This window comes from Carettochelys insculpta, chromosome 9 (assembly GCF_033958435.1).
Source record: "Carettochelys insculpta isolate YL-2023 chromosome 9, ASM3395843v1, whole genome shotgun sequence".
Taxonomy (NCBI): Eukaryota; Metazoa; Chordata; order Testudines; family Carettochelyidae; genus Carettochelys; species Carettochelys insculpta.
This window is the reverse complement of record NC_134145.1, coordinates 61,197,739-61,220,468: the sequence shown is the minus strand read 5'-3', so window position 1 is coordinate 61,220,468 and position 22,730 is coordinate 61,197,739. Positions and strand designations below refer to the sequence as shown.

Below are 22,730 nucleotides of genomic sequence, written 5' to 3'. Positions count from 1 at the left end.
TCCAATTTAAAGGGAATATAAACATTACCTAGGAAGTTTTATATTTTTGAGCCCTTCACTGGTGCTGTTTTCAGTACTGCCACCCAATCCAGCACTTCTATGCGCCTGATCTAAGACTGGTTCAAAGCCAGCTCCCTAGCTAGTAAAAATTGATGGAGCTCAGAGTCAATTTAAGTTGTTTTTTCCCATCTGTGGAACAGGACCATATATTTTTTCTCTTGCTCCCTTGATTTCCTGTTTACTTTGTATTAGATAAGGTTGAAGAACCTGCTGCAAATATAAGTCTGCCTTGTTGAAAATACTTCTGCAATTTTTGCAGGCAATTTCTCAAATAAGACTATAATAAACAAACAAACAAACAAACAAACAAAACAATCTACCTCTGACAGTCAGACTTTTACATCAGCTGAAAAGGCAGGTTTAAACATGTCAGTACTACTGAGAATGGGCACTTAGGCAAGCAGAAAAATGTTAAGTTCTGATCCAGACCCCAAACAATACACTCAAGTTAAACAGAACTCTGGAAATTAATAGCAGTATTGAAGAAAGCACAGCAACATCAAAACTGCTAAAAAATATAAAGTTTACATTCCCTTATCAACTCAAATAACTTCATATGTTGTAATAAGAAACCTCATAATGGAACTATTAAGTATAAATTTCCACCCCAAGGACACAGTGCTCTAAATAGTAACAAGAGGGGTAGCCATGTTAGTATGTACTCCCAACAAAAGCTCATCACTGAATAAATCATTTTGTTAGTCTTCCTAGTGTTCTAAATAATTAATCTCTGGCCTTCAGCAACCTAGGGATCTTAGACTCTGACCATATGAAATTTTGCAAGTTCAATTTTAACTTCTAAAAAACCTTAATAATTTAGACAGCTAAACTTTAATTTTTAGAAATTGTAAGAATAAAACACAACTGTTGCATCAACCACCCACATAGATCAAAGGTTTGTGCTTATGTCCATCTTCAATGCAAATGATGGAAATAGTTTTGTTCTAACCTTAAAATCTGTCTTTACATAACAAGGAAGCAAACAGTTTGGACACACACTACTACATCTAGTAAATATGCCCACCAGCACCTCAGATGACAGACCTACATGCTGTGGTCAGACCTCCCACAGAAGAGAGCATAACAGCAAAATTTTGCTGACAATACAAATGATTCAGGGGAAATGGTGATTAGATCTGGTTTGTATCTCAGCCAAAACTGAACAGAATTTCAGAAGATACAGATAAGGCACTTCTCTAGCCTGAAGGGTTTCTCCCTGATGAGCTTCAAAAGCCCGCTTCAAACAAGAGAAGTGCTAGTTTCTCAAGAACATAAATGACTTTTTGTAATGGGAAGCTGTACACAACCCAAAAATAGTGGTCATCACTACAAAAGAAGAGAAAATCCAGACTGATCAATTTCCAGCCATAAACTAACAAATTGTAGGTAAGGACAAAATTGTCTTACTTTCATACATAAGTAACCCATCAGTCTAAAAATACGATATCAGGAATTAGAAAGCAGTTCAGAACTCAGCAGATGGAGAGAATGTGAAGCATAGATCAAGAGAGGATGACAATTTGTGATACCATAACCAAAGCCAGCAGCTGAAGATGACCAAACATTTAATGCTATTTTCCAAATGAGACAAGATATCAGATTGTCATTCTGCAGTTTCTTATAAGAAGCTGTATTTCCCTCTATCCATGAAATAGAACTATTTTCTAGAATTAGCTCAAACTAAATAGAGGAGTTTCACCTACTCTTCTATACAATTCTACAAGTCCTGCTCAGATTTATTAAGAGATTGTGGATTTTAAATCGATCTATGTGAATACAATAGCTTGGCAGACATCCAGGTGATGGCACTTTATATCAACAGGATGGGAAAGATTGGGGGAAATAAAGGAAGTGAAATACACCAATTTAAATGGTAAGGAGAAACAAGCTTGAGCGAAAAATCACAGATCTTGTCTTAAGAACCACTTTTCCAGAAAACTAGGCATTGAAATCACTGTCCCTCTTTGAAGTAATGACAATAATAGATAAAGTCATAGCTATTAGTTCAGAGAGCTTTTGTCTATTGTCCTTGTACTATGTTGAGCTCTCAGCTCACCGCAGCAGATTTAATTGAAAGGTTTATTTCTGACCATGTTTTAAGCCTGAGGACAATCTGTGCCAAAAGTTAAAAATTCTGTGCACAACGTTTAAGATTCTGAAAATTGGATTTGCCAAATAAATGTAGGAGTTCAGGTAAGACATTAAGCAGCATAAGACACTGTTTGCACAGAAGTGGGAGATCACCATGCAGCACAAACAACACAGATTCAGCAGTGAGACTGCACCCAATCATGACACAGCACAAGGACTACAACTGCTCCAGAAACACACCAGGGTCCTGCTCCTCTGTTCCAAGTTCAGGCAGGCAGGCAAGTGTGGGGGTATCCAGGTGTGGGTTGAGACGGTTTGTGTGGAACACTAGGTGCAGGCAGATTGGGGGTAGCTGAGTGTAAGGGGATCTGGAGGCACAGGGACTTACGGGGGTGGGAGTGTTGGGTGTGTGTGAGAGCACACACAATGGTAATGGGACTCTGCAAGAGACTTCTCCAGTCTCACCTTCTGCCTCAGTGATTTACCTATGGCACCTGAAACATCCTGCTAGAGAGGGGTGCATGACTGCTCTTGTGATCCTGTGCATGCAAAATGGTGCAGAATTTCCCTCAAGGGATAGGAGGGTAAAAGTTAACATTTTTCTTGTTTTATGTCCCCTTGCAGAATAATTTACTTTCCTACAGGTAAATAGCTTTCTGAAAATACAGAAACCAGAAATCACAAGCGTGGCCATGCTAATTGACACCTCTCCTTTACTGACAAAGGGACTTGCTTCCTAAACAAGAATGACTTTAATTTTAGACATTTCAGTCAAAGTATGCCGTCACGTTCCTAGCTTTGCTCCACCAACTCTGTGATTGAAAGGCATAGCCATATCTGTGAAGGTCCTGTACACGTTCCCAGTGTCCATAAAGAATCTAGGTCCCTTTCCTGGGACGGGACAAGAGAAAATATTCTGAGAGAGAGAGTACATCAAACAGAGTACAAAAAAGCTCTTTGGTCTGGGCAGAAGGGTGTGTCAAAAGGATGTGGAATTTGATGATGAGCATAGGATGAAAGACTCTGAGGTAGCCATGATGCTCAGTGCATAAAATCTATTTGTCCTGGATAGTTCCAGCCCAGACCCACAGCAAACTTTTCTACATGCCCCAAGCTGGGGAGAGTCTGATCCAGCCAATTCTCATTATTAATTGGCAGAAGGACTGGAGATCATCTTTCTTCTGTATTCTTGAGATAAGGCCTATGTCTTCTTTGGAGACAAGAATTAGTTCTCAAGTTTTGTTAGCATCATTAATTTGTATCTTCCTTGAGCCACAGGAAGCTTACTCAAATCACAGCTTCTTTCACCACTGTAGTTAAAGCTTTCCCATACAATTTTTGCCTGGCAAATGAAACTTTGATCAAAAGATCATGTCTCAGGACCTTACTGAAATACACTTTCTTGAAAGAGTGGAGCACAGCAGGAAAAGCAAGAAGAAAACCTGGTGATATCACAAGCTACATTACATATAGTAATGGGTTATATGCAAGTTCCAGATCCTCTTCTTCCTGATTTTATTCTGGTAAAATGTCAATAGGGATGACATGAGCACTTCAGGAAATCTTTAAGTGATGCTGTACGCTACAGCTGTATGCAGGGTAGATAAGGAGCAGTCTACTTCTCTGAAGAGACTGTTCGAGCCACTGTATGCTTAGGGGTAATTGCTCTTTCCATATAAATATCAGCTTTTATAGGAAGAGATGGTATTGACACCGTCATCTTTGGCACAAGCACAATTTCAATCTTACCTCCACAAGGAACTTGTAAAATCTGAACTGCTTCTGCAATACAGAGGCAGAAAATTGGCATGGGACACAGTTTCTGGCTATAAACAAAGTCCTTAGGCCAAGATTTCTATTCATGTCTCCATATACACCCATCAGTTTTCAGACTGATGGGTGCCATGAATATGAAAGAGAATTATAAGCCATGCCACCAGCAGACTGTTGGAGAATAGCTCAATACACTTTATTCCTGGCTCTATTTAATTTCCAGGAAAAGATTAGCTTTCCAATTTTTACTATTTTCCACCGTTACTATTTAGTGCCTCATCTCGCTCTCATGCATACATTGGGGATTTGGATTAGAGCGGTCAACGACACCTGGATAGTGTACTTATGCCATGTTAATGGGCATGACATAAAAGTTTATAGTATATAGAACAGGTAGTGGTAGCTCAGATTGCTTCACGATTTCTTGAGTAGCAGATGAAGGTGTAATTAGAAGTTGGAGATAAAAAACAGGAGAGAGCTGGAAGAGATGAGGAAAAAGAACCCAGAGCAGCAGGGCTTTGGTGAGAATGCAGAAAGCCAGGAATACAAAAGATACACAGGAGTCTGAAGACTAGTAAAGATGTTAAAGATATTGAACAGGAGATACAGTGTGCACGAAAAGACAATCTGTCAAGGGTGTGGTGGTTGTCCAGCTGATACAGGAGACAAAGTTGAGTAATATTCCAACAGTGTGACAAAGCTCCATTAGCCGATAATCAAAAGGTACTATTCTTGACCTGGCTTTTAAAAAAAAAACCAAAAAAAACCACACAGTTCACTTTAACAAGCAATGAGTGCTACCCAGTTTATCAGTAACTGCACACCACTAAAATTACACTTCATTTGCAAGGAATTGCAGCTGTAACTAGTGAAGTCTGAATGGAATTGGAGATACTTTTTTCAATGTAGCAGTTTTTCCTACCTTTCAAATGCTGGCCATGAAGTCTCTTCGCTAAGTTCTGATCCATCGCTGCTACCTAAAACCAGAATGCAAAATACTTTTAAACCAATTATTTTATACCTCAGTTTGTACCATTTGTAGTGTAATTGTTCCAACTGTGACATTTTTTCATTAGAATTTCTATGCGAGAGAGATTAGGCAGAAATAAACCTATACCAAAAACCCACACAGAATATGCTCACTTTAGGAATGACTTAAGAGTTGGATTTAAAAAAAATGTAGGAGATATGTATTTGGAAGAAAACTGGGTCAAAGTATTGGCAATACCCAAGGGCTACAGAGGAGAAGTGTTCTCAAAACTAACAGAACAGTCCCAGCTTTTTAACTACTTCATGCCCGACCACATAAGCATTTAAAAGTACCTACTGTTCTGGTACCCTCTCAACCCAAAATGATAGTGTGGCCAAGCCCTAAATAATGCAGAAGTTTAGAGATAAAAGATCACAGAAAATGTTAACAAGTAACTGTCCACGTTACTTTGAATATATTTATTCTTTTTAATATTTTTCTATCACCAAATATTCAGTTAGGAATGAATTCTCGCAGTAGAAGGGTACAGTGCAAATTCCCTTATCTGTCAAGTGTGTTTTCAGAATCTGGAATTCAAAATACTGATCAATGCGCTAAGCGACACCACACAACTAACAGATCAGATTCTTGTGTAGTTTAATGGGAGAAGGTTGAGCATAAAATTTTCTTTAATAATCTGCTAGCATACCCTCAATGTGTGCTTATCTGAAACATCCAACGATTACCATCCTCTCTAAAAAGAAATGTTATTGGATAGAAGTTTTGTTTTCCATAATTTAAATCTGTTGTTCATTGACTATCACATTTTAAATAATGAAGTCAGAAGGCAAAAAGTTTGAATTTGGCATGATTTGAACAATGATTTGGTTAGAAAAAGTAACTGGAAAGAGTGGTAAAACAATTTTTGGATAAATTACTGAATCAGGTTTAAAACAAACAAACAAACAATCTAATAATGATCTGTCAACTGTTTCAAGCCATGTAACTTATTCTGCCTCTTTTCACACACAGCTACCCTCTTGGCTTTACTGCCTCCCCACTCCCGCATTCCTACTACCTTTGTTCTAAAAGGTTATTACAGTTTTATACTAGTCCTGCTGATAAACACCTTCAAGACAACTATTAAAAAGAAAATTTTACTAGTGCGACTAAATGTTAGAAATGTCTCACCTATTGAAATTCCACTAGAAAGGGTGGAGCTCTCTGCTTGCCCTCTGGATGGAGCATGAGGTTCCATGACACTGTCATCCAATAGGTGCCTTGGTCCTGCGTTGGGGAATGTTGCACTTTTAAATTCTGCTGTATTCATTTTGTGTATGAAACTAGAACAAATGATAAGACAAATACTCTTATTACATTTCAACAGTAACTTCTCTGAGATATTACAGAATAATACGTAGTTTGCTATACACCCCTTGATAGTTTAATGGGCTCACTGACACAGCACTAATGGTATACCTTGAATGATTTTTAATAGCAAAACTGCACAATGCCCTTGAGGACAGAGGGAAGACATTTGCTAGAAATAAAATTTATCTGAATGAAAAATGTGAGTGCTTTAATTTAATTACAAGATCCTTGACAGTTAGCCATATTTTATAGACTAGGGACAAAATTTCAAGTTAGCTTCATACTCGCATAAACAAACTTCCTGCTTTTTATTGTAGTTTATAAAGATTTCACATGAAAGCAATGAATTAGAAAATCATCTCTAGAATCTTGCTCCTGGAGAGGACAATGGAGACTGTGACAACTTTTTCACATAATTTCTAAAGAAGGGTAAGAGGTTGCTCATCCATAGAACAAATTTAATTATCACTTAAAACAAAGTTGACTATCTGTCCCAGCAAACGTAAGTGGCATGTGAGATATAAAGTCAGTATAGAAATTTTTCTGCCATTTTTTTTTTTAAAAAAGAGTTATCAAAATGAAAGCAGATAAAGACTCCCATGATTTTTATTGGACTTGCAATTAAAAATAAATTGTTCATGACTAATCTGTCTCTTTAAAAGAATAATCTAAACAGAACCAAAGGCCAGAGCATAAATGAAGCAGGTGGACCCTGTCTAACTCAGAGTGTGGAGTGGAAAGGGACATAAACCCACATTACAAAGACCCAATAGATACATTGGTGGAAAATGCTCCTATTTGAAACAAATATCAAAATATATTTTAATTACAGGGATTGACTAGAGACGGTAGCAAAGGATAAACAGAAGTCAAAGCTGAGAAATTTTATGGTGACACTGAGCATGTGTTACTGATTAATGGGCTGCAGTGCCACGGAAGCTCCTTCGTGAACAATAATCAGAGTTCATCAGAGCACTGGGGAAAACAAACAACAGGAGATTCCCAAAGCTAGAACTTGAGAGTTCTTTCAAGCCCTTTCTACAGGTGCAAGGGTGAGTACATAGGAACACACAGACACTGGTATTCTCACTGTAGGGTAAAATCCCTTACCTGTATAACTGTTCTCAAAAAGTACCTTTCTACACAGATCTCTATTTTAAGTTAATTTGGAATTTAGAATAGCTTACGGATACAGGAAATTATTGATTCTGTCCCATACAACTCTACACACACAAGTCTTGGACTACAGTGGGTACATGAGCACATAGTAGCTAACTTCTGATTATGAGCCTCTGATAGCTTCAGAGATTCGTGGCAGGAGTTTTAACAAGAAAAATTTCAGCTCTCCAAGAACTATGAATACTCAAAAGGGGTGTTCAAAAATGGAAAAAAACAGTTTGTCACTTCTATGTAGGTAAACATTGTTATTACTGGAAACTACTGAGCTACAAGAAATTCTGAAACCATCAAATCATTTGGGATAAATTTCCAGCAAAGTGCTTGGAGATCTGGCTTTATACCTTGAGTTGCCATTAATAGGAGTCTTGGGCTGCGTCTACACTAGCCCCCTTCTTTGAAGAGGGCATGGTAATCATCCTGAGTGGAGAATAATGAGGTGCTGCGATGAATATGCAGCACCTCATTATGTTAATTCTCCCTGTGGCAACTTTGAAGTAGCAAATTTCGAACCACCAGCAAACCGTGTAACCATGGGCACTTTGAAATACCTGCGCAAGTTAGAAGTGCCCTTACTCCCAAAGAAGGGGGCTAGTGTAGACACAGCCTTGGAGATACATTCTTCGGTATCAGAGTTTGGGCAAGTGTGTACATAATAAATTCTATGTGGTTCCTTTAGTAGTCTGTTAGGACAGAATAACTATAAGAATGGTTTTACACAACCATAAATTGATAGCTCCACCTAAGTGTGTTTGTCTGAGATTTTCGTACAATGCTTATTACCATGGTATTTAGTTGTTGGGCAAAATTAAGGAACACAAGAGTCCAAAACTAAAAGGAGCTTCCTCTCTCCCTCCTTGCATTCTTTTAGAAGTAAGGGGCCTTTGCTGCAATAATAGGTTTAAAGAAATAAAAAAAGGGTCATTGCAGGGTTTAAAATTTCATGCAAGGAAGTTTACAGAGAAATAACCATCTCTCAGATACAATGGCAGATAATTAGTACAGCTCAAAAACAATCTGGATGCACTTTGCTATGGCCTCAACTCCTTTCAGATGTAATTTATGGAAGTCATAAAGAAAAGGGGAGAACACTATTTAGAAAGATAACTGCTTAAAAAGTAACAGAGATAGCCGTGTTAGTCTCTATTCCAACAAAACAAAAACAGCAGTCATGTAGCACTTTGAAGACTAAAAATAATTTATTAGGCAAGGAGCTTTTGTGGTAAGGACTGGTCTATAAACGAAGGATTGTGTGGTGTGTGCTGGATGCATGTAGATAAGTGTAGCAGTCAGAGGGTTCCCAACAGAGAGTGGTATTGATCTGGGCATCAGTGATTTGTACTGTGGTGTCTAGGAAATGTCTGTCTTGTGTAGAACGATCAAGGCTGAGATTGATGGTGTGGTGCAGGTTGTTAAAATCTCTGTGGAATTCTTTCAGAGTCTCCTTACTGTGGGTCCAAATGATAAAGATATCATCAATATATCCTAAGTTAAGGAGGGATAACAGGATGAAAGCTGAGAAAATGTTTTTCTAAGTCAGCCACAAAAAAACGTTAGCATGCCATGGGGCCATGCCGGTGAAAATTCTCACTAGCGACCACAGACCATACTACAGTAATACTAATCCTGGAACTTCTCCTTGCAGCATACCCAGTCACCAAGTGTTTTTAAATATTAATTCTGGAGATACCATCACTGGACCGAACCACTTTAATTACAAGATCAGGGACTCATTCTCCTGTACCTCAACCAATGCTGTATATGCTATCATGTGGCAGCAATGCCCATCTACTATGTACCTGGGACAAACTGGGCAAACAATTCGCCAAAGAATGAATGGGCACAGAGCAGACATTAGGAATCATAATACATATACACCTCTCAGTGGAGTGGGCCATTCTGTTAGACATGAGAATATGCATCCTACAACAAAAAGACTAACAGCAAATTACAAAAGGAGATGTGTGAACTGGGGTTCATACTCAAATTTGATACATTAACACTTGATCTCAATAGAAATAGCAATTATCTCACACATTACAAGGACTGCTTCCCTTCTTTTGGTATCTGTAATGATCTCAGGCAAGACACTTGTATCTTATAAACCCTTTCTCCCCACTCCCCCTCCCCCCCGTAGTTCTATGTATCTGATTTGTCAGTTTTTATTTCAATTTTTTTTTGAACTATGTACTACATAATTGTCAGTCTGTACTGGAAATGCTACAGATCTGAAGAAGTGGGTATGTCCCACAAAAGCTCACTACCTAATAAATTATTTTGTTAGACTTTAAAGTGTTACATGACTTGTTACATGTGTTACATGATGGTTTGTTTTGATTAAAAAGGAACTGACATCACCTGCTTAAAAATTATTAAAATTTACTACTTGTACCACCATACAACATGAGCTATTTTGTGAGAATTAGTTTAGCTTTAAGGTACAGAAAGGTGCTTTGGTTCTGAGTGATCACATTGTACTTGGTAGATTTAAAATATCATGGGACATGCTCTTGCAAATTCCAAAAGTACAGAAAATCCAAAGAGCTGCAGGTAAAAAGGTGTAATACACACACGCTCTTAGATCACAGAAGTACCAGAACTTTATTATTTTTACTTAAAAAGCTATTTTATGTTAGATGTGCAATAGGGAAATCTAGGTCAAGAACTCTAACTGTAGAAGATCTGGTTCATTGTTTCCCAAATCAGGCTCACTTATAGAAGGTGAGCTATAAAGAAGTCAAACTTTTAGAAGTGGACAGTAAGATGCCAGATTGCAAGTTTCAAAAACTAATGATTGGACAAGCTCTGTTTGTTGTATAAATTCCTTCTGGAAAATGAGTTGTGTTTTGCGACCTTTATGTTGAAAGACTGCTAATAAAATACTTTTTAAATCAAAAGCTTTTGTTGTTAGAAGACAGTTCAATATGTAAATGCTCAGACTCTTAAAAATAGGTAGAATGCTGACTTGTATCCCAAGCTGTGACATTTCCTGTGCCCATGTGGTAACAGGTTTCTAGGTGATGGGGGAGTGGGTGGTAACAATGCTCCTTCAGCTGCAGCATTTTTTCGTGCACTTTGTGGAGATGCTCCCACTTCAGAACCTGTGAGTGAAGCAAAAATAGTAAATTCTAGCTGAGAATGAATAGCATTTAAAGTGGTCATATTGGCCTTTTTTCTTCATCAGCCCTCCAAAAACAAAGGTTCATATTTTTCTAAAAATTGTATGAGTCTTACTGAGAATATCTATTGTATTTTATTGAAAATATAAAATACCTCCAGAACTTGCTAAAGTACAAACTTCAAATACAGTTTAAGAGCTGATAACTACTATTAAAAAAGCAATGAGAATATAAATATGAGTATATAAAATGCCAAACCATTATGCTAAACATTTGTATTAGACAGTAATATGTTTCTAGCATATTCTAAATCAATGGAAGTACCTAAAAGGAACAAAGAAAAGGTTCTTTTCATCTTTATAATATATAATTAAGTAGTTATTTCTTCTATCACGACTGTGAAATAGAGGCTTTTTCTCCATGTCAGAGACAGAAGCAACCATAAATTTTATTATCTGTATCTAATAAATGTGATAAAAACAGGGAAAGTTAAAAAAGTAAAGCGGAGTCAGGTCAAGTCCACTGGGAATGGAGAAAGTGTGGAGGGAAAGGAATCAATGAGTATGTCTACACTGCTGTCATAAACCTGTTGCTTGCCTATACCTGTGAGTATATGCTCTGGCTTGGGCAGCAGCTCAAACTGTGAGACCCTCCCATTTCAGAGATCCCCCTTGACAGAGATGCTGCCCATCCCCGAGAGTCTATACAACTCCCTAGCTCACCTCTCTCAGATCAAGCCTAGTGAGCCTGAATCAGCTGGCAACAAACAAGCTGCAAGGTTTTTACTTGCAGTGTAGACAGGCTGTATAGCATGTTTACATATCTTTTGTCATCTAGATAGTTGTTTCAAAACCACAAAACAAAACAGGAGAAACAGATTCCACTTTAGCATAATATGTAGCCTTAGATATTCTGGATGCAGTGGGCACCAATCTGATTTCTTGACAGATAAGATTCCTCACTAAATATTAAACTTCGCTATTTCATTGCACAAAGATCAGAAAATTCAGATTCAAGATTCCTACCATCACTTTAATTCTGTCCTTTCCTTGCAGACACTAAAGTAGTGTCTGCTAGAAAGGCATGTCTACTAAGATTGAGGTAGAAATCAGAGACAGCCTTGTTGTAAGTTTCTGGGTAAGGATACAATGGGTTAACAAAATAAAAAAAACCTATGTTGTCATGGTAGAGGGCCTACTACAGACCACTAACCAAGCATAAGGGGGTGATGAGTTGCCCTCCCCTCCCCACCCCCGCTTTTTTTTAAGCTACTAACAATCATCCAACACTCAGGACTTGGTGGTGATGCAGAACTTTAACTACCCAGACACTGGTTGGGGGGAAAAATGCATGAGGGCACAGATTATCCAACCAGTTCTTGGATATATATTAAAGAGTTTTTATTTCAGAAAGTGGCAAAAGCTACTTGGGGAGAAGCTGTTCTAGATCTGGTTTTGACAAACAGGGAAGAGCTGGTTGAAAATTTGAAAATGTAAGGCAGTTTGTGTGAATGTGATCATGAAATGGTAGCGTTCATGAGCCTAAGGAATGGCTGGCCAGAAAACCGCCCCATAAATTTTACAAAAAGGTAGACATTATTAAACTTGGGGAGATGGTAGGAAGTAAATCTAAGGGGACAAAGTTCAAAAGAACTGACAGTTTTTCAGAGACATGACTAAGGGCAAAACAGGAAACTATTGCATTGAGTAGGAATGATAGGAAATATAGCAAAAGACCATCCTGACTTAACCAGGAGATCTCCAGTCACATGAAACTCACAAGAGACCTCCAAAAGCAGAAACTAGGTAAAATTACAAAGGACAAGTATAAACAAACAACACAAGTATAGAGAGACAAAATTAGAAAGCCAAGGCACAAAACAAGATCAAACTAGTTAAAGACATAGTAACAAGGAAACATTCTACAAATACATTAGAAGCAAAAGGAAGATCAAAGGACGGAATAGACCGATTACTTAGAACAGGATGAGTAACAGAAGTTCTAGATGACTATTTCCATTTTCAACAAAAAGGTTAGCTGTAAATGGATGTCTAACACAGTGAATGCCACAGAGGGGTAGCTGTATTAGTCTGTAGCTTCACAGATAACAAGCAGTCCTGTAGCACCTTAAAGACTAACACGTTTATTAGGTCATGAGCTTTCATGGTTAAAGACCCACTTCTTCAGATGATTGGCATGGACAATTAGAATCCAGCACTTACATGGGGGGGACAAAAGGAGGAAGGGAAAAGGGTTACCCGTCACTAGTAAGACCGTAGATGAAGCAGATTAAGTTAAGTAGGATGTGTCCCATTCCTGTGAATGTGGGTAGACTGCCATTGTAATGCAGAAGATAGTTGAGGTTTACGTTAAGGCCTAATTAAAATGTGCTAAATTTGCAAATGAATTCTAATTCAGATATCTCCTTCTGTAATCTCATGGTAAAATTCTTTTGTAGAAGAATGGCTGCTTTTAAATCCATTATTGAATGTCCAGGGAGAATAAAGTGTTTCCCTACAGGTTCATGTGTATTTCCAATGTGGAACCTATCCCTTCAACAAACCCTTTTGTCAACTCTGACCACATATCTGCCTGCACATCTACACCAGTGATACCATCACCGGACCTAACCATATCTGCCACTCCTTCAAGGACTTATACAATCCACACATCCAATAATGTGATATACGTCCTCAGGTGCCAGCAATGCCCCTTTGCCATATACATGGAACAAACCAGACAGTCTCTGTGCCAAAGGATGAATAGATATAAATCAGACATCAGAAACTGACACACATCCTGCTTAATTTGCTTCATTGTCTCTCCAGGGTTATTGGCCTAGTGGATTGCAGAAAAGATGTAGTCATGATATATCTTGATTTTTGTATGGCTTTTGTGAAAGTCCCACAAAACAATTTCATAAGCAAATTAGGAAATGTGACGTGGATAAACTTACTACAAGGTAGTTCCAAAACTGGTTAAAAATGACTATTCAGAGAGTAGTAGTCAATGATTAGCGGTCAAATTGGGAGCATGAATCTAGCAGTCTGGGAGGGTTCAGTCCTGGGTCCCTAGTGCCATTCAATAATTTTTAGTAAGTATTTAGCTAAAACTGGAGTGTATCCTTCTAAAATTTTTGGATGATGTTGGCTGGGAGGCATTCCATAAACCAGTAAATGACCAGAGAACATTGGTCTGAAATGAACATGATGATATTCAATAAAGTGTAATGTATTTCTCTCAGGAAGAAAAATACCAAATGTGTAACTACAAAACAGGCAATAATTGGTCAGGTGGTAATGTTTCCAAAAAGAATCTTGGGATCACAATGAATCAAACGGAATACAAGTCAGCAGTCTGGTGCAGCTGGAAAAAAGGCTAATGCTGTGTGGGTAAACAAAACATAGATGGTAACTGACCCCCTCTACTTGGTACTGGTGAGGCCTCAGCCAGAGACGTGTGTTCAGTTCTGGTTACCACATTTTAGGAAAGATGTGGACTAGCTAGAAAACCCAGAGGAGAGCAACAAAAATAAAGGGTTAGAAAATCTGACTTATACAGAAAGGTATTAGAAAAGGGCATTTTAGTCTTGAGAAAAGATGACTAAGTGGATACTTCAAATATATTAAGGATTGGTATGAGGATTATGGTGATAAATTGTGTTCCATGTCCACTCAACGTACAACAAGACATAATGGGTTTAATCTGCAGATTCACAGGAGGTGGCAAAGGAGACGTGGGTTAGATACTGTGAAAATCTTTCTAATTACAGGAGAAACTCAGTTATCAACAGATCAGTCAATCCCACCCCTCATTTGAAATATGAAATATGCAAGCAGGAAGTAGCAGGGTGGCGGGGGGACAGGAGGAAAGGGGAAACAAATGCAGTGTACTACTGTGAGGAAACAAATGCAGTGTAGTACTGTGTTGAAGGTAAAACTACTAAAAATTTAAGGGAAAGAAGAATTTTTCTTCTGCATAGTAAAGTTTCAAAGCTGTATTAAGTCAGTGTTCACTTGTAAACTTTTGAAAGAACAGCGATAACATTTTTTCAGTTATGAACAACCTCCATTCCCAAGGTGTTCATAACTATGAGCTTCTACTGTGTGAGGAGAGCTAGGCACTGGAACAGGCAACCAAGGGAAGTTGTGAAATCCCTGTCATGAGAGATTTAAGGTGTTAGGTATAACCTGATCCTCTTTCAGTGCAGGAGGCTGAATTACGTAACTTCTCAGCATTCCATCTAACTCTAATTCTATGTACTAGGCCATTTTTCTTATTGCATACTCTGGTGCCAAATTTTAATAATTTTCCTGTAAAAATGGGTTCTGCTGAAAAGGTTTAAAAATAAACTAAAATGTTCATTATTTCAGAGTATATTGGCTCATGAGCCTTGATCTGTGGCTACACCAGTTCTTTACATAGCCTGAATCTTATGCTAGTTAATTAGCTATCTTCTTTAATAGCACTTCTTTTATAATATGTTAGAAACAGCTCCTTAACATATGAAAATATTTAATTTTAAAGAAATAACTGTACTTTTAGTGTAAGTGGAGACTTTTCAAATGCACCCAAAAACATTAGGAGCACCAGTGTCTTTGGAATTCACTGGAACTTGTGTTGTTACACAGACTCTTGAAAATCCTACTACAAAACCTTAAAAATGTTAAAACGCTGCAGATCAAACAAGAAATACAGCTTAGATAGGTAATTGCTTCATGGAAGAAAACGCATGTAAAAGGAAAACAAACAAGAAGCTATTTTACTGTGACATACTAAACAATGGATATTTACATTTAGGTTTTGTCTACACAGAGCTCCCCACAGTGCCACCGCTCGCAGGGCTATGCAAAATGAACTTCTCAGGATTGCAAATGGCATGCAGAGACTGGAGACAGAGGGGGGTTTAACTGCAAGAGGCACATCCAACAGTGCCTCTGCAGTGCCTGCACCCCCTTCTCCTGACACTGCACTCTCATGGGGCTGTAGTAATGAGCTTTGGGAATATGCAAATAGCATGCCATTTGCAATCCCAAGAAGCTCATTTTGCATAGCTCTGCCGGCAGCAGCACTGTTGGGGAGTGCTGTGTGGACACAGCCTTAAAAGTTAAATTTAATATTTAAACCAAGGAACAAGGTTTCCTTGGAGAGTCTACTTACAGAACAAATTTTAAAATTTTTATGGTCAATACACTTGATTTTTAGGAAAGTATTTTTCAGTGGGGAATGGATTTCAGAGGTTGATGTCTTCTGATAATTAGGAAGCATTTACCTACTAAATCTTCTCTGGAAGCAGCAGTACGTGGGGTGCTGGTTCCTGGCTCTATCTTTAATGAAAGCCTACATTAAAAAAAACAAAGAAATAGAAGTTAAGTGTTCATTTATCGGGAACCTGAAGTATTTTAATGTAAAGCTTTGGAATTAAAAATATTTTTTGGCTTACGCTGTAAGAAATTTTGCTACCACAGGTGTAAGAGAGGCTATGCATATAACAATCAAAAGGGGACAATAACCAATTTCTTTATTTTACTTAACCCAAGCTATATTTATCGTGCTTGATGTTCTGTTTTCTATATCTGAAAATAAAATTAAAAAGGCATGTGCAGGAGTTACAGGAGGCAAAATTATTTGTTAGTCTGTTTTAGTTTATTCTGAAACCACTATAAATGTTGACCAATAAGAATATAAAAATGGCCACACTAGATCAGATCAATGATCCCTTTGACCTAGTACCTTACAGTGGCCAATGCCAGATGCTTCAAAGGGAGTAAACAAAAAACTGAATATATCAAATAATCCATTCTCTCTTCTAGTCTAGGGTGTAGCAGTCAGAAGTATAGAAACACCCAAAGCATGGAGTTACAACCTGTCCACCTTGACTAATAAAAACTTATTGATGGACCTCTCTCATATGAATTTATCTAATTCTTTTTTGAATTTGCTACCTATTCATTTCCAGGGATGACCCCTTGTTCATGTGTTATGTGAAGGATAAACATTACCAGTGAAATTTGCTCTCCCATTTAATAACAAATGAAATATCCTTCTGTAGATTTTTGGTACAATATATAATCATGTTGGTTAGGTTAATAAGTTCAAGCTCTTTACTTTTCCATGCTATCTTCAATATTATCTGAAAACGGCAAACTTTTCTTTTTTCAGACTAGTTCCAGTGCTTGCTAAATATTTTGATTAATGACTTTTTAAATGAATTTGAATTTAGGAAGAACTTTTTAGAAAAACAGAAGATTAAAGGCTTGTTAGTCACAGAAATTTATACAATATTCTTAAACATTTTAAAAATCACTAGTTCAATATGGCTTCATGACAAAGGAAACTTAAACATTAAGTCTCATAAAAAAGCACTTAAAGTAATTATCTTAATTGTAGATCGTTACCATTCTGAACCTTCATCTGTTAGAGAAAAGGGGTAGTTGCTTTGAAGGGAATGAAAATTCTACAAGAATTAAGTATCCACTGGTTTGCTCAAAATAGTATAGCCACCTCCTTTTACTCTGGGAAACTAATATCATCATCTCCATAATTTTCAGTTTACAAAAGGCATAATTCACTACTAAAGTCATGTTCCTCATTCAGTTAAATGACATTACTCTGTTCAGCTAAAACTAATATAAGAATTGCTACACTGGATCAATTTACCACATCTGCCAATCCAGTATCTAATCTGATTGTGGTCAATGCTAGATAGTTCACAAGAAGGTGCAAGACTCTCTGATGAATAATCAGAGAATAGCTTCCTCATGTTGAATAACTACGAGGATTTATAACCCTTATATTTTTTAAACTCTCAAATTTAGGAATGTTCTAGTCACTTGGATACATATAATTCTCTTTTGGCACTCTGTGAAGGCGGGTGTTTGGCATCAGTTAGATCTTGTGCAAATGATTGTGTGCAGTGTGGGTGAATCACAGCCTGCAGCATACTATAGTGACCTTAGGGAGGGCAAGTATGCGGGCAGTTGGATCTGTGCCTTTGTTTCCCCAGGACTTAAGCTTGTCAAGGATCAGGCTGCAGCAGCAAGGTAACCCAGCACCTGGGTCTAATACAGCACCCGAAGCCAATTAAGGCCTGTGGAACCTTCTTATACGGCTTCCCCTCAGGTAAGGTGGGAGGAGGGGGGTGAGAGGGGCAGATGGATCAGGAAGGAGGGAAGAACTGCAGAGGTGAGCCTGCAAGAAGGAAGGGCAACAGCCAGTAGAAGATACTGAGGAAAGTGTCTGGGGAAGTGACCCAGGAAGGAGGCTGGTGCACTTTGGGGTAAGAGAGACAGCCCCTCCAGCAGCAGCTACCTAAGGTCCCTGGGCTGGAACCCAGATCGAGTGCGAGGGGACCAGGTTACCCCTAGACCATCCCATACCTCCTGGGGCACTTTGGAAGGGGCAGAAGGAGACCCAACATCCATGAGGGACCTCCCTCCCATTATGACTGTGCCAATGATGAGAAGGGCTCAACAGGCTGAGCCCCGTCCCTTGGGAAAACTAGGAGGTAGAACAAAAAAGGAAACAGCAAGCCTCTGAGGCATTTCTTTAATTGCCACAAAGCACAGGACCAACAGAGAATACCTCAAGACTTTGTCACAGAAGGTTAATTAAGCATTGTATAAAAATGTAATTTCTTTTTATCAAATGTGAATGTACTACTTTCCAGTCTATTGGATACCCCTTAGTTTTTATATGAGAAAGTGTAAATAGGAGTGCTCAGTCTACCTTTCTTTTACTCATTACATTGTGTATGTTTATCATATCTTGTAACTCCTCTCCAAAAACAGTTCCATCTTTCCACTCTCTCCTGATACACAAACCACTCTATGCCTCTTATTTTCACTGTCTACTTGTGTACCTCTTCTATGATTAAAGGGTTTTCCAAATGAAAAAACACATTCCATTCCGCAATTTTAATTATATTATTAAAACACCTAAATCTAGCGAAATAGTGATAAATATCTCTAATCAGAATACTTTGTCTTTAAAAGCTTGTTGCACAGTTTTACAGCAGAGCAAACGTACTATATTATAACTAACTTTAATGTTTATTTTTCTCAAATAGCTATCCCTCAAACAATAACAGAAAATAAAATCATTAAAGTACATATTTAAATCATAGCTACTATTGATTACTTTCTAACCCCAATTTCTTCTCAGTCACCTTATAGCAAAGAGACTTATGGAAATAAGAGGATGGCATCCCCGAGGCTGGACTGATTTACCAAATGAAATTTCAGCAGGCTCTTGCCTGCTTAGTATTGTATTCACAATTCCAGTTACATAAATATCACTTTTTAAAAAGAAAAAAAAACCCCACAGTTACCAAGTCAGTTATAAAATTTGATACTTACTTGTAATTGTCATCTTCAACAAACTTTTGTAGCTCTTCTATGTACTGAACTGAGTTCAAGTATTTTTGAACATGAGGCAACAGAGGAATATCTGAAGAGACAAGGTATCAGTTATTAGGTCATTAATTTTTGGACAAAAAAGTACTTTCTTGAACATATATGCATGAGAACCGATCTTTCTCTGGCGTTCTTTGGTTGTGGGCCATAAAATACAATGATCACTACTATTGCTTGGCAGATTTTTATTCCCCTGACCCTGATGCTTGGGCTGATCTCTGCACTCAAGGAAGGCCAGATGTGAACCTCTTCAGAACATCTCTCATATTATATGGGACTAGCCAGAAGGGGGTCTTTGGTCTAAGAGGAAACCAAAGCTCCAAATATGGAATTCTGAAGATGTTATCTGAATAAGACCTCTCCCTCTCAGAGCCCATATTTTGTTATGTTGATCCTGAAGTAATAACTCTGCACTAATGGTATCACATTCAGTTGCCAAGAAAACTATGTTGTCAAAAACCTAGCCACACCACTTCAGAGAAGGTTTCAAACAGAGGAGAAACTGAACTGTAAGGGAGACCGCATCAGTTAAACACATTTAAACATTCTAATTTGCTGTTGATACCTATACAAATGTCTAACAACAAAGGCAAGTCTAAATTGCACGGTTTTTTTTTTTGGTTTCTCCAGTACAGGAAGAAAAACTGATGCTTTCAGACAACATCATAAAAGACTAAGAAAAATATTCAGTATATTATGTGAGAACAGAAATGTAACTAAGCTGAATATACTTCAAAGCTATAGGTTTGTTTTTTTTGGGTTTTGTTTTTAAATACAAGATACAAGAAGGTAAAAATAAGTTTTATTGTCTCCTTGGATCACGCAAATTTGATTTTACAACGGTTTATGGTTTTAGATGGGAATGGTACATTAATGGATTGACACATTTAAGAACAGCATAATAGAAGATGAACATCTTTACTTAATCAGTTGCCCTCAGTAAAACTGCAAAAGAAATAAATGAGCTAGATTACCATATTCACAGGACTGCTGAAAATCTGAAATTATTCTAAGTATGTTGTTCATTAAATTTGATCTCTGCTCGCTTTCCAGAATGCTTCCGGTAGACGGGTATGCGGAGTCAATATATGTCAGGTCAGAGAGATAAATACCTGAATGAATAAGATTAGAGAGTGAAAATTTCCTTTATGTTCCAACATTTTTTAAAAAAAAGCAATTAATTGAATTTGAATGTATTTCTGCTCACACCTAATGGCATTAATACTAATACCCTTGCTCTGGGTAAGGGAGGAAAAAGCCCTGTGCCTGCAAAAGCTTTGTGGGACAAATATTCCTTGGAACTCTGACGGAACACTTTACTTACCACCCCTTTTGAGGATTCAGTATAAACTCCCCTTCATTACATGTCTAAGAGCTCGTCTACACTTGCCCCCAACTTCGAAGGGGTCATGTTAATTAGGGCGATGGGAGATTACTAGGGAAGTGCTGTGGTGAATATGCAGCATATTCGCAGCAGCACTTCATTTGTATTCTCCCATCACCCTGATTAACATAACCCCTTCCAAGTTGGGGAGAAGCGTAGACTCAGCCTAACAGTTTTACCTGACCCCTTTCTCAGGTCTGTTTGCAAAGAACAGCTCCAGGAGTAATATGAGCCCAGAGAAATCTTTGTTCTTTTCGAATGCAAGAACTTGCATTCTCTCCACAGAAGCCAGACAAAATGGAAGGTTGGAGGCTTTCCTTACATGTTACAGACCATGCACAATCTCACCTTCAGTCTTTGAGAGTGGAAGGATATTAACTTTTCATAATCTGCAAAATGTATATCAAACTATGTGTACCGATACCAGATCTCATTTCTAATCTTCCGTCATCCAAATAATTAATCATCATCACTTGAGAAGATTGTAGTGGTATTCAACACAATGTTCAAAAGCATGAATTCTGTTAAACATTTTCAACGTAATAACATTTAAAAAAGTGTAAGTTTTTAACAGGCACTGGTAACGAACCATGGGAACACTGACAATCATGCTGAATTCTTCATCACCAGCAATTATGAAATCAAGATGGTATATTTTTCTAAAAGGAATTATTTGGGAGGAAGTTCTTTGCCTATTAGATTCAAATATTAGAAAGATCTTCTGATTAATTCCTTCACCTCAGCTGTGTTAGAACAGAAGAATCTCCCTTTCCATGTCAGTAAAATAAATACAAACGAAGAAAAGCATCTCAAAATTGCAGCAACAGTCAAGTGTTTGCTAGGCTACTCAAACTGAAATCTTGAAAGAAATTTCCACCTTCTTTCCTCTCCCCTGGTAACTTCATTATTCTGTCCCAAAAGCTCACAACTTTGGAGTTAAAGCAAGCAGAATTTAACAGGTGCTGGGTGAAAGTAGTATAAATATTCCTCTTTCTATTTCTAAAAATCTTGTCCCAGCACTGACAGTTTGTGGCAAAAAATGCAACACTACTTTCTCCCTCTCACATTTCCTTCCCTTTAATCCAACCCCCTTGCCAGTTGAAGGAGGGGTATTTGATCTACAAATAAGGTGTTTGAAGAATGGACTGTAAGGAGTGGGGGGGGAAAGGCTATTTGAGAAAGGTATGCTTTGTGAGGAGATGGGTGAATTTCACTTTAATATGCTTTAAAGACCTTCCAAAATTGCTACAGGATTTTTAAATTCATTTCACTAATAAAGTATTTGTTACACAAGAACTCAGACATGCTGAAAAGATGGAACCTGAAGGTTCTGTTTTGTTTTTTTACCCTCCTGTAGCAGGGTTAGATGTAATAACAAACATCTGACGCGGATAAGGGTATGACAGCTATGCATGGGCCTTATCCTCTGGACTTTTTGCCATTCGTTTTTATTCAACAGCAGGTTTCTATGTATTGTAACTAACCCTAATGCCTCTTTCCACTAAAACCAGTAGAAAAACTGTGCACAACTATGTGAAAAAGGACGTTTGGGGGCATTTCTCTGAAATTTACTCATTTTGGATTCTGTAGTCGAAAATGCATTTGTGTCAAATGCTCTTCCACCATGCATGGTTGCACAGCTCTCTGCTCTTGGTTTGAAATTTGTTTCTTCTATTTACCTCCTCTACATCTACTGCTGTTTCAGCATACGGTAAGAGTTCAAGGTATGCACATTTTACAGTAGGGATGTGCATATGCATACACACCTCTCCATCACAGAAAATGGCCATATCATGAGAAAGTCTAGTCCTTGTTAATCCCTCACTGTGATTATATTAGCACTAAACTTCTGAGCAGTGTGACACTGCTACCACTTAAAAATTTGTTACCAAAAAATATGTTCCTTTCATCCCCAAGATTCACCAGTCTGCACTCCTGTAACTGGTCAAGACCCAGTATCACATGATCCTGAAGGGTGAACACTCTGGTTTCTCTTCAGAGCATATAAATCTTTCACCTATTATGTTTGGAATGGGGAAAAATCTCATGCTTTCTAATGAGACAAAGCACTTGCTTATATATCCAATCTTAAATTCAATTTTATATAAAAATTGCTATTTTAGATAATATTTAGAGGGATTTTAAGTTTAGCTATATTTTTCTTTTTTCCTGAGACATGTATAATGTGGGTGACAATAATTAAAAACGTCGGGCTTTACAGGTGAAAACAAACACTTCTTTGGAGTAGTGACTGTGTTTGTAGAGCAGCTAATACAATGGAGTTCTAAATCCTGAGTGGATTGCTGGGCATTTCTCCAGTATAAACTGCCTGAATGACACAGAAGCAAATAAAAATCAACCTGGCTGAAAGG

At 37.8% G+C, this 22,730-nt stretch overlaps 1 protein-coding gene across 4 annotated transcripts in view; it reads right to left on the bottom strand.

Annotated features, from left to right (window-relative positions):
* Nucleotides 1-22,730, bottom strand: part of RALGPS2 (Ral GEF with PH domain and SH3 binding motif 2) — a 149,544-nt gene that overhangs the window by 26,485 nt on the left and 100,329 nt on the right. For all 4 annotated transcript variants that reach the window (XM_075002520.1, XM_075002519.1, XM_075002518.1 and 1 more), the window contains 6 exons: nucleotides 19,949-20,086; nucleotides 18,918-19,008; nucleotides 15,833-15,900; nucleotides 10,407-10,542; nucleotides 6,086-6,237; nucleotides 4,847-4,901 (listed from right to left, as the gene is read on the bottom strand). In XM_075002520.1, the coding sequence (XP_074858621.1) occupies nucleotides 4,847-4,901; nucleotides 6,086-6,237; nucleotides 10,407-10,542; nucleotides 15,833-15,900; nucleotides 18,918-19,008; nucleotides 19,949-20,086 (640 nt within the window). The remainder of the gene's footprint in view (nucleotides 1-4,846; nucleotides 4,902-6,085; nucleotides 6,238-10,406; nucleotides 10,543-15,832; nucleotides 15,901-18,917; nucleotides 19,009-19,948; nucleotides 20,087-22,730) is intronic.